This window comes from Phycomyces blakesleeanus (genome assembly GCF_001638985.1).
Source record: "Phycomyces blakesleeanus NRRL 1555(-) unplaced genomic scaffold PHYBLscaffold_32, whole genome shotgun sequence".
NCBI lineage: Eukaryota > Fungi > Mucoromycota > Mucoromycetes > Mucorales > Phycomycetaceae > Phycomyces > Phycomyces blakesleeanus.
In genome coordinates this window covers 346,682-361,258 of record NW_017265189.1, presented here as the reverse complement: position 1 = coordinate 361,258, position 14,577 = coordinate 346,682, and the positions used below count along the sequence as shown (strand labels likewise).

The 14,577-nt window shown below is 37.6% G+C and overlaps 4 protein-coding genes across 4 annotated transcripts; 2 read left to right on the top strand and 2 right to left on the bottom strand.

Annotated features, from left to right (window-relative positions):
• Positions 1 to 418: 418 nt before the first annotated feature.
• Positions 419 to 750, bottom strand: PHYBLDRAFT_151966 (hypothetical protein; the record flags this gene model as incomplete). The annotated part of the gene is made up of 2 exons (XM_018432795.1): positions 419 to 467; positions 527 to 750. 2 exons carry the CDS (start codon positions 748 to 750, stop codon positions 419 to 421), a joined length of 273 nt encoding a protein of 90 aa, XP_018285062.1.
• Positions 751 to 1,901: 1,151 nt separating this feature from the next.
• On the top strand, positions 1,902 to 4,317 carry PHYBLDRAFT_118840 (hypothetical protein; the record flags this gene model as incomplete). Its single annotated transcript, XM_018428651.1, has 7 exons — positions 1,902 to 1,964; positions 2,043 to 2,411; positions 2,517 to 2,782; positions 2,849 to 2,951; positions 3,049 to 3,902; positions 3,995 to 4,173; positions 4,235 to 4,317. 7 exons carry the CDS (start codon positions 1,902 to 1,904, stop codon positions 4,315 to 4,317), a joined length of 1,917 nt encoding a protein of 638 aa, XP_018285061.1.
• Positions 4,318 to 4,612: 295 nt separating this feature from the next.
• On the bottom strand, positions 4,613 to 4,936 carry PHYBLDRAFT_70379 (hypothetical protein; the record flags this gene model as incomplete). The annotated part of the gene is made up of 1 exon (XM_018442270.1): positions 4,613 to 4,936. One exon carries the CDS (start codon positions 4,934 to 4,936, stop codon positions 4,613 to 4,615), a length of 324 nt encoding a protein of 107 aa, XP_018285060.1.
• Positions 4,937 to 5,234: 298 nt separating this feature from the next.
• PHYBLDRAFT_24833 (hypothetical protein) lies at positions 5,235 to 5,534 on the top strand (the record flags this gene model as incomplete). Its single annotated transcript, XM_018439855.1, has 2 exons — positions 5,235 to 5,338; positions 5,423 to 5,534. 2 exons carry the CDS (start codon positions 5,235 to 5,237, stop codon positions 5,532 to 5,534), a joined length of 216 nt encoding a protein of 71 aa, XP_018285059.1.
• Positions 5,535 to 14,577: the final 9,043 nt, after the last annotated feature.

Below are 14,577 nucleotides of genomic sequence, written 5' to 3'. Positions count from 1 at the left end.
GTGAAACATCTGTCGCTTCATCATCGTCTTCATCATCGTCCTCGTTTGTGTACCCCTATCCAACAACGATGGTTGGGTTTAGCCATTCACCCTACAGTGCCCCTGCAGGATCACCCACTACCTTTTGGATCTCTCAGGATCAACCAGAAGTGCTTCCTCCTTCCAACGACGGGCCTACCATCATAACTTCAGCCGACGGTAAGCTCAGATGGGCTGCTCCTCCTCCTCCAACTGCATTACCTATCTATGACACCGACCCAAATACCAAGCGAAGACGACTTGATCATGGTAAAGACCATGTCTAATGCCAGTCTCCCTTTTTCTTTCCTCGTGTATATAAATTCCCTTCTTCTCTCTGTCTCTATCTGTCTCTATCAATCCCTCTTTATCTCTCTTTTTCTTTATTTTTTTATCTCTTTTATCTCTTCATACACACATACACAAGCGCATACTCCCACGTCTCTTTCCTTTTATTCAATAAAAATAAAATAAAAACACCCCCACAAAAGCTCGTTTTTTTTTTCACCATCCACTGCTTGCTTTTGGTTCTCCCCAACCACTTTCTGCTTCGACGGGTTCATCGCCCCACCCCTGGTTTGTGATTTCGTCTTTGAGTCTAAACTTCTTTAACAGGTCATCTCGTGATTGTTCTTTCGTAATAATGATATCGACAGCAGTGGATTCCTTCATCTTGAGCCATTCTGAACGAGTTTTCCACACAGGATTTCCGGGATGGATTGGTGGTTTCATATTGTGGATTGGGAAAGAGATGAGTAACACTTTTATTTCCTTGTTCAATTCTCTTTGGTGTGACTTGACAAAGAATAATCCTCCTCCTGTTTCCTGATATCTTGATTTTATTTTTATTTTTATTTTTATTTTATTTTATTACTTGTAAGAAATGTTTTCTTCTTCTGTTTACAAACAAACAAACATACATACGTACGTATACACATATACATATAAAGCTACTAATAGAAATTTAGGCTACAAAAATTGTGATATAATTTCTACTCTTCATTATATTCCTCTCTTGTCCTTTATTAATTCTTAGCCTTATACTTTCATGCCCTTTCCTTTTTTCTTTTTTCTTTTTCTCCCTCTTTAACTAATGGATCGGGCACTCAAAAAAGAAAAGTAAGCAGGAAATAATGTGACTGTAAAGCAGCTTTGGTGGGTCCGCAAAGCCACGCTTCTCGTTTTTCCTTCTTTGTGCCTTTTCGATTTTTTCCTGGTCGATAGACTTGTTCTCTTTGACTACATATTTCCACAGTCATGCCCAAACGTACACCCACTAAGAACGCGCCGAAATCAAAGGAAACAAAGCCAACAAGCTCTGTATCCACTAGATCTTCTACAGCAAAGGCTGCCAAGGCAGAAAAGCCTGTTGCTGCTACAAAACCTTCTCGCAAGAGACAAGTAGTTGTGGAAGAAAGCAGCGATGAAGAAGAGGAAGAAGAAGATTTTGGAGCCGTTGAGATCGACATGGGTTCCTCTGATGAGGAACAGGACGACGACATGAACGGATCGGGTAGTGAGATTGAGGAATTCCCTGAATTGACTTTGAGCGACGACGAAGAAGATCCCGAGGCATTAAAGGCATTCGAGGATGAGGAAGAAGAAGACGACGACGAAATTGAGGGAGAGGCAATCGAGGGAGATAGTGATACCGATGATTACTTGGGTGGCGATAGCTTGGACGAAGCAGACTTGGAAGAAGAAGAAGGTTTGCCTTATGTCGGGTAAGCTTACACTCTTTTTTGCTCCTTTTTCTTTCTCTCTTTTTTTAAAAAAAATAGGAAAAAAAAAGATTATTTAAGTTCGCATAATTGAAAAAAAAAATAGAATTGAAACTAATGAATTTGAATTTGTGCATAAGTCCTAAAATGGCCAACGGAAAGATGCCCAAGCACAGACTTCCTGATATTGAAGCCGATTATGACAGTGATTCATCTACCGAAGAGGTACTTTTTTTTTTTAGAATTTATTATAAAAATAAAATAAGGGTAATTTACTAATATAAACGCATGGAAAATTAATAGACTGAGAATACCATTGGAAATGTACCTCTTGAATGGTACAAAGACCTTCCTCACATTGGTTATGACATCGACGGCAAGAAGATCCTCAAACCCGCTACTGCAGATGAGCTCGAGAAGTTCTTGGCCACTATGGAAGATCCTGATTCATGGAAGACCGTACGAAGCGATAGAGAAGGACGTGATATTGTCTTGAACGACGAGGAAATGGATATCATTCAACGTCTCCAGGGTGGAAATATTCCTGATGCTGATTATAACCCTTACGAGCCTACTGTCGAGTGGTTTACTAGTAAGACTGAGGTTATGCCTCTCTCTGCCCGCCCTGAGCCTAAGAGACGTTTTGTACCATCCAAGTGGGAAGCAAAGAAGGTATGATTATTTATTTATTTACAAGAAGTATAACCTAAAAAAATCGGAAATCAATATTCACTTAAGAGCATATGGGTCTCCTGTATACTGACTTTGCTTTTATAGGTGATGAAAATTGTACGTGCTATTCGTGAAGGTCGCATTGTACCCCGTAAGCCCAAGGATGAGAAACCCCGTTTTTACAACCTGTGGGGTGATGATGATAAGGATCGTGAAGAGCATGTTATGCACGTTGCTGCACCAAAGATGAAATTGCCAGAACACGACGAGAGTTACAATCCTCCTGCCGAATATCTGCCTGACGAGGAGGAGATTAAGCAATGGAATGAGATGGAGGATGAAGAACGCCCCAAGAACTACCTTCCCAAAAAGTAAATATTTTGCTACTTAGAGTATACAGAAGGAACGGGGAAATTGATCACTTGGCTTGTTTTTAGATATGCAAGTCTGCGTCAGGTACCTGCCTACGACCGTTTCATTCAGGAGCGATTCCAGCGCTGCCTTGATCTTTACCTCGCACCACGTGTCAGAAAGAACAGAGTAAGTCAATGATTTACTTAAAGAGAAATATTAAAGAACCATATAACCTTTAAAACTTACCCACCGCTTTTCTATCTTTTTTTCTTCTACCTTATAGCTTAATATTGACCCAGAATCACTTGTTCCCAAGCTTCCCAGTCCTAAAGATCTCCAACCCTTCCCTACTCATCAATCAATTTCATATGAAGGTCACACTGCACGTATTCGTTGTCTGTCTGTACATCCTGCAGGTCTTTATGCCGTATCTGGTGCAGATGATAAAACTGTCCGTCTCTGGGAAGTGTCGACCGGTCGTTGTCTCTTCCTGTGGAACTTTGATGCAGTTATTCACTCTATCGCATGGAACACCAACGCTGATATGTGGCTCTTTGCTGTTTCTATTGGCGAGGGTGAGGTTCTTTTGATTGCTCCCCCCAAGTTGTGTAGTCCTGAGCAGATGATGACTGTTGACGTATTTGTGAAGGGAGGCTTTGCAAATGTTAATGACGAAGAAAAGAGTAAGGCTGTCTCCTGGACTCGCCCTACTGATGATGAAGAAGAGAAGTACGGTTATAAGGTCAGGCTGGTCCATACCCAGGCTGTCAAGCAAGTTACATGGCATCGTAAGGGAGATTACTTTGCTACTGTTGCACCGGATGCCAAAAACTTTGCTGTCCTTATTCACCAAACCACAAAACACTCTACCCAAACTCCCTTCAAACGCCTCAAGGGTCTCATTCAAAAGGTTGCATTCCATCCCATCAAGCCTATCTTCTTCGTTGCAACACAAATATACGTCCGTGTCTACGATCTCATGCGGCAAGAGCTGGTCAAGACACTCCAACCAAGTGTCAAGTGGATCTCTAGCATCGATATTCACCCTGCAGGTGATAACGTTATTATTGGTAGTTACGATAAGAAGGTGTGCTGGTTCGATATGGATCTTAGCTCACGGCCGTACAAGTCTTTGAGGTAAAACAAAAGCAAAACAAAAACTGTCTTTCCTTTATAGAAAATATGAATGAATAGGTGTAATTGACCTTTTCTTCCTTTGCTTTTTATAGATTCCATGCCAAGGCTGTTCGTCAGGTCATGTATCACAAGAGATACCCACTATTTGCCTCAGCTTCAGATGATGGCACTATTCAGATCTTCTACGGAATGGTTTACAATGATCTTCTCCAGAACCCTCTTATTGTTCCTGTGAAGATCCTCAGAGGTCACACAGAAAAGGACGGATTGGGTAAGCCCAATGATTTGTTTGTCATGGAAATAAATTATTTTTCTAACATTGTGTATTTTAGGTGTATTGAATATCGAATTCCATCCTACCCAGCCATGGATCTTCTCATCAGGTGCCGATGGTTCATTGAGATTATGGACCTAAATGAAAGGAGGGAAACAGAAGGGAGATATAGAGTATTTGCATTCAACAGTAAAATTGTGTTTTTTTTTATATATATATATTGTCAACAGAAAGGTGCCTTTGCAAATCCAGATTTCTTTTCATGTCAACATGGAAAGGAAGCTAATAATGACGTCTAAATTATCCTCACGTAAAATAACATACGTTCTTTATGTTGTTTGGGGTTTTTTCTTGTTCTTTTTGTTGTTGTTGTTGTTCGTAATAGTCATGACGATGGCGGCGGTACTTGTGGTTCTGTTACTGTTATTTTCTTTGTCTACCGCTCGTTCTGCTTGTCCAATCTCTTAACCTCAGTTTGTAGTGCTTTTTTGTACTCTGCGGTGGCAGTTGGCGAAACACCAGTACGGATACCAAGTGAAACGGGTGAGAGGCGAGAGGCTCCAAACCAGCCAAACTTAAACACCAACTCGTTTGCCAAAATTTCACCCAGACCGAGCATGACACCGTTGAAGAAGGGAAGTATAAAATTGATGGCGGTAGATTTTAGCATCCAGACAAAGGTCGGGTTACGATACCACGATTGCGTTATGATTATTCCATCAGATTGTTTTGTAAGTGAGACTTTGTCGTTGGATGCCATTGGTATAATAAATATTGGCAAGAAAACAAACACGACCCTTTTTGGCTTTAGACGCTTATTCTACGTCAGCACGCTTTTTCTATTTTCTCTCTCCCTCTCTCTCTTCACAGTCGGACACTAAAACATCATTTTATGTGTGCCAAAAGTAGCCAACTTAAGGAACAAAAAATAATCAAGCTAGCCAGTTAGACCTCTCCAACACACTTTTTTTTAAAACCATGTCTGGACTCGTAAGCTTTTCCATCGGGCCTACCTCAAGAAGAATACTTAATCTAACAATGCATCTTAGGAAGAATGGATGAATTCTGCACCGGTCACAGCACCAGTCCCTCCTATTCTTTACCCTCTATTGGCTTATATTAGTCTGTCCGCTGGTCTCTTGGCAACCGGCATGTTCGTCGTGTAAGTCATCAAGTTACTTATTTTTTGGCTTCATTCTCTCATTCTAATGGCAATCCTTACCATTATCTTCAATTATATTATCAGCCAAGAAAAGAATACATTGCTTGCAAAACAAGTCCAGACTTCTCTTATTGCAGCTCTTTTTCTCGGATTTGGTACTATTTTCACATCGATCTCTGTCGGTGTCTATGTATAAAGTTATGAATGGCAGTTTGAAAAACATTTGGCGCGTCAAGGTTTATTAGTGTCTGCTACAAATTTACTATCGGGAAACAAGTAAACGAAAGAAAAACAAAAGCTATATATATATATATATATATATCGTACAAATCCAATATTAAAATAATAAACTTTCTAGTTTTATACAGGTATAGATCTGATTGTTAAATATCAGTATAGTGAAATAAAGCTTTGTCGCACCTTGGATACCTTGATATTTGGTATATATTGAAGAAATTACTTGGTAAATTTGATATATTAAATGATCCAAAATACTCAAGTTAATATATAGCCGAAGTTCAATTTAAAGATATTAGAGTGCAAAGAATTTACTTGGACACCTTAATAGACAGAAACATGACATTGTTATTACAGTAAAATGTTAAATATATGACTTTACTAGTTGTTTTGTAGAGCATGCGTGTGAGGTATTAAAACTGGAAAGACTGTAGGAAGTTCACAATCGAATTTTTCATAACACTCTTAGCTCCTTGTTGATTAACCATTTATTTATCATAGTGAATACTATAGAAATGTGTTAAATGCACTGATAAGGCGGGGCTATTTTTTCTTTATATTTATTTATATTTATTTAAATATTTTATTTTCTAATTGTCTAATAATATTCATATTCATATTCTGTGACAAGTATGACAGTGCTGTCAAAGAGTGCATATGTATGGTCCTGGCTTACAAGATTTGATGCAAAGAGCAAATATGTGCAGATCGATCGTCTTTACAGTAAAAAAAAAGGACTGAACAAATGTATTGTTTATATCTATTGAGTTAAAGTAATCCGTATTTAATGAGCCATAAGATTTACTCATTAATACGCACTGGATAGACGCGATCAGCTACAGGAATTAAATATTTTGAGAACACGCGTACTTTATATCTCAAAGACTTTGCCATAAAACAAATTATTGCAATATATACACGACAAAAGAAGTATATTATTTTAGTTTATTACCTTTACCAAAAATGAATAATGAAATACCTATAAAAAATACGCACGGTATCTATATAATTTACCTTTGTTGTTGTTGTGGTTATTGCTGTTAAACTATTATTAATCCTCAATGATTATGGGCTGTAATAAATAAATATGCAGTAAATATCATGGACTGGTGTCAAATAAACATGATTTTAAACAAAAGCAATTAAATGATGAATACATAAATATTTTTTTTTAATATTAAAAATAAGAATACACACATCAGTACTTCTATGTGTATCTGAAGAATAAAGACAAGCTGTACATGTGGCACCTTGGACATTGCAGGATATTGCCAATCACTTTATGTGACCATCTTTAACATATATAAAGCACATAAACTCCGGTACACTTGCATCCTTGTCCTCTCATAAATCCATTAGTTATGAAGAACACTGCCCCAAAGGCTATTTCGTTACGTCTACCCATTGAAGTATTAGCTCGTCTCCGCAGTGCTCAAGACGGGCACAAAAATTTTAAGCTCGATGTCACCAGTAATGGTGTCGTAAGTGATCCTATTCTACAATATCTCTCATTCTTTCTTTCTTTTTTTTTCTCTCTCCCTCTCTCTTTATTTTATTTTTGTTTCTTCTTCTCATCAGTACATTGAATCATATCATTAGAACATCATCCTAGACGATAAAACTTACACTGTAACCCTAACAAAATCCAATGATCCCGCTCATCTGTACCGTCAAGCCAGTCATGCAATCTCTATGATTCATTCCGGGGACATTACCTACACCGGTACTGTCAAAGAAGCCCCTATAGCAATTGAACATCGAACACCCACAAAGAGAGATCGCACTATTGATGACGCAGACAGAACAGAGACACCGGCACCGAAAAAGTTAAAGAAACCGTCGTCCAGACGCACCGTACCTACCTCCCAGTCTCCCAGTCTTCCGACAGATCAATCGATTGCACGCCGCAGTAGTACCGGTAGTCGTAGGCCTACAGAAAAACATCAATCTCAGTCCCATGCCACAACTCCTCTCACAAACCAGCTCTTACGGGTATCTGGATCTTCGTCGATCGGATCAGCTCACTCTAAACCAAACACCCCTACTCAAAAGTCATCTAGTTCCAACACTAGTCGTAGAACATCTAGTACAGACAGATCAACAAAACGGCGGAAAAGTGTTGAATCCAGCAGACCTTCTGCTGCTACAAATGCTATCCGCGAAAAACTCATTCACATACTTGCTGCTGAATCCCTTAGTCCTCAAACACTATCACGAAAATTGGGTGTTAGTACTTCGACATTTATGCCAATCCTTAAAAAGGTAGATATCATTTCAATGGATAACATTTTCATGTGTGTTTGCTTGTTCATATGTGTGTGTCTATGTCTCTGTGTGTAAAATCCATACTCTAAAAAAAGGTACAACTTATTTTGTTTTGCTTCAGGTAGCCTTGTCAACAAATGGAATTTGGTATCTTATGCCTGAAATATATCCTGAGGTCAAAATATGGACATGGTCTGAATACGATGACAAGACTAGACGCGCTGTTGCGAGAGAAGCAGAAGAAATGTTCAAACGGATGAAATATGCTCCAGATGCACCTGAACGTGCTAATCTTATCCCCCCAGTTCAACCAAAACTGCCATCCCAACCAACAATTCACAAACAAGGCAGCCATTTATCTCCAGTAATAGATCGAGACGGACTTAATAAAAAAAGAGATTTAAGCTTGGAAGATAGACCTCGTAAGCGATCGCCTTCTGTCACTTCTCGGCGTGTTTCAGAAAACTACGATACGTTATCAACCTCCGTGCACCAAAGAAAACGGGAACTTTTGGATGTCAAGTCGACAAAGGGGAAGTCTACCCCACCACTACAACCACAACCATCAAATATCATTAGTAAATCGAAAGAAACAGACCTTCGATCCGTTCATTCAATTTCTCCCATCGATAGGATCATGGATCAGAAAGACAAGAAGATCGCTCCACCTATTCATCCTAATTCTCGGCCAAAACACGCCGAATCAAAGAAATCGGTTCCAGTATCTTCTAGTAACCATACTCCACAAAGACTTCCAATTAAATCACCATTACCGCCACTGCCACCGCCTCCACCACAATTGGCCCCAAAAGATCATTCCTCTCCACCACCACCTCCAACAGTTCCTGCGCCAATCCAACCTCCACCTCCGCCCCCACCTCCACCATTATCATCAATTCCATCAAAAACATCAACCCACGACTCCAAGAGGGAAATTAGACGTATAAAAAAAGCAGAAGGTATTAAATTACTAGAATAAACGTAGAAATGTGTATGTGTATGTTCTCTGCATGTTATTAAACACATGCTTTGGTGTAGATATATTAGCAAGGAGCTCTTCCGAATCTCCGGATGGATTCCCTAAACCATATCGTCTTCCAAACGTTACATCACAAGCACATTTCAATAAGCTGTGTATCGAACACAAACATGCACAGGAAGAGGCGTGGGCACTAAAACACACAATCGATACGCAATGTCCTGTTGTTCATGAATTATTCAAGAAGAATCTTTTGAATCTCGGCCCAAGTGATAATATATCTGACAAGGTTAGAGAGGCATTTGAGAATCTCGGTGGAGATTCAAGAGACTGGATCTATGTTGTGTACATGACCAAGCGTTTCTTTTGGTTGAGCCAAAAGATCAAGCTTTTATATCCATTCATCGAAAATACTTGTTCCAAGAAAGAATTTACCATCCCAGACGGTATCTAATTTACAAACATAAACAAAGGAAAAGAAAAGAAAATCATCCACCAAATCTATACACACTTACACACACAAACTATTTGACATTACAAATTTACATGCTCACCTTAGTTTACCAAGGGGTTTTATGTAAAATTGCCATGACATACTTCTTTTTACTTTTAATTTATATACATATACTTTCATTACTTCACAGCATATTATTGTCGCTGTTGTTTTCTTTTATGATTTGCATTTGTAAACAAGTCAGTTTAAAAACCCCATCCCTATCCCCTCTTCATTTCTTAATCACATAATTGCAAAAGTACAATAATAATGTAAGTGAAATTATAGAACAAGAACAAAAAAAACGGCTTTTTATAGTTAGAATTGAATTGAACTTTTGTATTTTTATGATGCTTATACACACACATGTATACATGTATGTGCGTGTACTTGTATTCACATAATCGTTACATTATACTGTAATGATCATTTTAAAACACTTTAATAGTAGATATGTAAATACAAATTTTTACAACTATAAATAACATTTTGGTTGCAATTTCAGTAGAGGTAGAATTTATTAGATGTTGTTTTATTAGAATATAGTCTTATTGAATTACCAGCAAGGAAAGCTATCATTATGTTTAGTCAATCTTTTATATATATATATATAAAAGAGTTCGTCTATTATAATAACCACTTTCAGTTTAAACATATTATTTTGTATAAAAATTATACAAAAATCAAAGATACTTTATATTTTCTTCAGATAAAAACTCTTGAAACAGTTTTGATATTTACATCTGCAATTGAAATATAATGTGCTTAAAATGAAAAGATCAGTGACTTTCAAGGCAGTCAAATGTGAGGGATATCTCTGTTCCTTCAGCACTGTTGGTAGCTAAGCTCTACAAAGCCCCTATTTTTGCGAGTCTTGATAAAGAAAGAAACAAATTCATATTTATCTGTCATTGCTATTGAAAGAGAACTTGAGTTATTCATAGACTCTCAAACGTAGTACATGAGTCTGGGCACCATTTCTGGACAAGTTTTTGGCACAAAGAAGAATCGTGTCTTACTCCTACAAAAGCATTCTGGTTTTGGCTGTGTTAGCTTTTGAGCTAATCTACTTTTTGTTGTTAGCTATCGATAAAAAAAAATAATGCTGGGCTGGGCGTGCTGATATTATTTCATTATCACTTTTTGCGCTCGTTATTTTCATACAATATTTCCTGACAATCTTTAACGATACTTGGCACACACATATAAGGTTTCAGAATATCACTGCGATTATATCGTATATGTTTATGATATTCAAGACGATAGTAAGCTTGTTGACATTTTGCGGGACACGGTGTGGGAGTTTTCCAAAAAGAATTAGAGTGGTATACAGATAAAATTTGAGGCTTGCTTTTGGGAAACCCCTTTTTTGGATTTTAAAATTAAGACATTCAAGGCGAATTGTCAAGACAATTGATGACAAAATGTCGCTGTATTACCTGACTTCTGCTCAAATTTATGGCACACACACAAGCGACGCATGACTGTGGCCACCAGAAATTGTGACTTGCGATATCACAAAAGAACGGTAAAAGTGACTCCCGATTAATTCAGGGTTATAATTAGAAATGAGAAAGAAAGGGTATTCTGTTTCAAATATGGGACTATTATACAAATAAAAATCGAGTTATTACAATCAAGACTTTTCATTTTTCTTCTTCTTCTCTTAATGATAATACTTTGTCTTCTTGAGAAGACACTTCGAGACCTGCCCAAAGTACTTTAGAGACAATATATTCTCCTTAAAGAAGAAGGAGAAGATCAAAAATAATTTCAAAATTTATATAATTTTATTATAATACAAAGAAAGTAAAAAAAAAAAGAATCGTTTTAATTTCAAGCGTAAAATATATAATATATTATAATATATTATAATATAATATATGTATATATTCTTCTCTGTTTTATATTAAGCTTGTTCGTCATGAAGAACGAATTCTCAAAAGCAATTTCTTTGCGTCTACCATCAGATGCATTAGCATACCTTCATCATGGCCAGGAAGGTCGTAGAAACATCAAAATAAATGTCACTGGCAATGGTATAGTAAGTCATACGTGCTTTAAGATGCATTTAATGTTTCTTGTCTGTATCAGTCAACTCATGGCGTTTAATTCAATCAGACTATTGTCATTGGCAATAAAGTATATCCTATAAACGTAAAAAAAGTAGACACTGCATCTCATATGTACAAAAATACTGGAAGTAGCAATATCATGTACCATACATGCGATATTAGCCACGAAGGTACACTTGGAGAACCTTCTATGATCAAGGAGCCTACTCGCAAACTGCCGAGTGCAAAAACAAATGAGAACATCCAGCAGCAGCAGCAGAAGAGAGAGAGACTATTAGATGAAGAAGATAAAAGAGACTTCCCAGACACAAAAAAACTGAAGAAACCGGCATCGAAACGGCCAGCTTCCGTAGCATCAGCCGTATCTGCTCACAATCAGCTTCAATCTACTACTGTGCGCGAGACATATAATGTGAACACCGAGAGTCCCACAAAAAATAATAATTCTGAAAAATTACAGCCTGTTGTTCGATCTGTACCTGCATCTGCATCTCACTCGACTCAGACTCAGCAGCATTCAACCGCCGTATCTTCAGGACCATCCCAGTCAAAGATCAAGAATTCTTTTGAGAAACTCAGCAGTTCTGATATTTCTATCAAAAAGACAAGCAGTGTAGACGCACCTCTTAGAAAGGTGAAGAACTCTGAGGTGTCGGGTAAAAGACCAAGTAGTTTAGATCAAGGATCCGGACGATCTAGCAACACAAATACCCTTTCGAGAAGACATGACAGTATAGAGCCTTCGCCAAAAAGGAAACATGGCACAGATCTCCAAACAAGGAGACCAAGTAATGTAGATACAACTCTCAAAAGGTCAACCAGCACCGACTCACGGACATCCAAAGATAGTCTCAGAAAAGAGGTTATCCATATGCTCGCGCTAAACTCTGCCAGCACTAGAGTATTGTGCCGAAAGCTAAATGTAGAAAGTCAGAGTATTATGCCAATCCTAAATGAAGTAATAAAAATCATAGTCAGGCATTTTGCTTGTATTTTGGCCAAAGCTGATTGACATTAACTCTATTTCCATTGTTTTCTTAGGTTGCGTTACCTGTTGAGGATCAATGGCATCTATATCCGATTGTACACACCGAACTGAATATTTGGGAATGGCCGGGATACAGTGAGAAAAATCGGCGTACAGTAATCCAAAACACCAAAAATATGTATGATAAAGCCATGAAGCTTTCACCAGACGCGCCAGAACGTGCAAACCTAATATTTCCAACTACACCTCGTTCTTCACGACCAAACTCAGGGCAGCAGAATACCAGCAACAATTCATCCCCACTAAAAGATAAAAACTTACTTACTATTCCTAAAAAGAGAGACCACAGTAAAGACGAAAATTATGGAAAACAAGGGTTGATGGGCTCTGTGCGACGACGTTCGGATCAACCAGGATACAGTAATGGAAACGAACGTCAGAAGTCAAGTAAAAAAATTGAAGAGAGAGTTGATCCAAAAAAATCTGCTAGTACAAAATCTTCATTGGGCGGCATTAAGGCTACAAAGGAATCTCGCGAAGTTTCGACCCGCTCAGTTTCCCCTGCATCCATGCCAAAGCAATCAAAACCTAGCAAACTAAAATCCACGGCACTTACAAGTACAAAAATATCAGAGCCGAAGTTAGAAACCCCCACACTTACGCCTACCCCCACACCTACTCTTACGCTTACTCCTACACCTGCACAATCATCAATAATATTATCTCCATCACCGACAAAATTGACAGTATCAGAAAATCTCCACTTAAAGTCATCCTCAAAAATATCTGCAAAAATACCCATTCCGACAAAGACACCGGGAAATACACCAACTCCTACAAAAGTAATAACACCAACTAAATTTACAGAATTTACAAAAACTTTGCCATCACAAAAAATACCAATGTCAAGCAAAATGGCTTCGCCTGTAAAGGAACTGGTCAAAGTACCTTCCAAAAAACCGGCAAAGTTATCAGTTCGAGCTCCAACCCCACCATCAAAAAATCAAGTATCCCAATCTCCTTCTATAGTTCCTACACTTACACCATCGGCAGTACCATTACCTATGGCTACAAACGTAACACCACCCCAACCATCAAATACAACCACGACACCAAGATATTCTTCAAAAAGTGTAGTTGGATGGGAAAAACCACCCAACGAAGGTATTTTTTTTTTAAAAAAGCTTTAAAACCGTAATTTACTTTGAATGCAAAGTTAAATGTGGATACATAGATACTTCTAATTACGATGTATCATCAAATTGCTTTCCACAACCATACCGGGCTCCAATCGTCAACAGCCAAACTCAATTCAGTAAACTCTGCTTGGAACACAAAAAGGCTCAAGAAGAAGTCAAACTTCTCAATGAAACAATTGATGAACAGTGTCCGATTATTCATGAGATGCTGACAAAATCTTCTGTGGAAGTTGGACCAAAAGATGATGTGATTGTTAAACTCAAAGCAGTCTTTCTAGACTTGGAGGGTCATCCCGAGGACTGGAGGTATGTTGTATACATTGTCAAGCGACTTTTCTGGTTACGGCAAAAATTGGAGCTTCTTTATTCTATCATCACCACCGCTCATGGACTTCAAGGATATATAATCCCAGAAGATGTATAATCCACAATTTTGTTAAGTAGTCTATACCCATATAATCATAGTAACAATCAAGTTGCTTGCTTTCTTTTTTCATTGTTTAATATATATATACATATAAATATATAGTATTTAGAGATCGTTTATTACCTTTACCTGCTCTATAGAAAAATCAAATACTTTCTCCAACATGCATATACAAACAACTGAAGAAGCTTCCATAATATACACCCGCTTCACATATAGCATGCGATACTTTAAATAAATAATATTAGATTCTATGCTAAATATTCTAACATTATATTAACAAAAAAGATGTTGTATTTACATGTCTGGCATATTTAAACAAATAGAAATCCAGTATAGTATCTTATTTTAAGGTTAAGAAAAATTAAATGGTTAAAAGACTAGCTACAAAAAATATTTGTATACCCTTCATTATTGTAAGAAAGGTCTTATTTCCTACATGATGCTAAAATCTAGATACAGTTAAATCGCTGTCATATTTATATGTGGAAATATTGGCACAGTATGCACTTTGAAACCCTGTTATTGTTCTTGAAGAAATGTGAAGACAATTTGAATTGTTTCATACACTGGTTA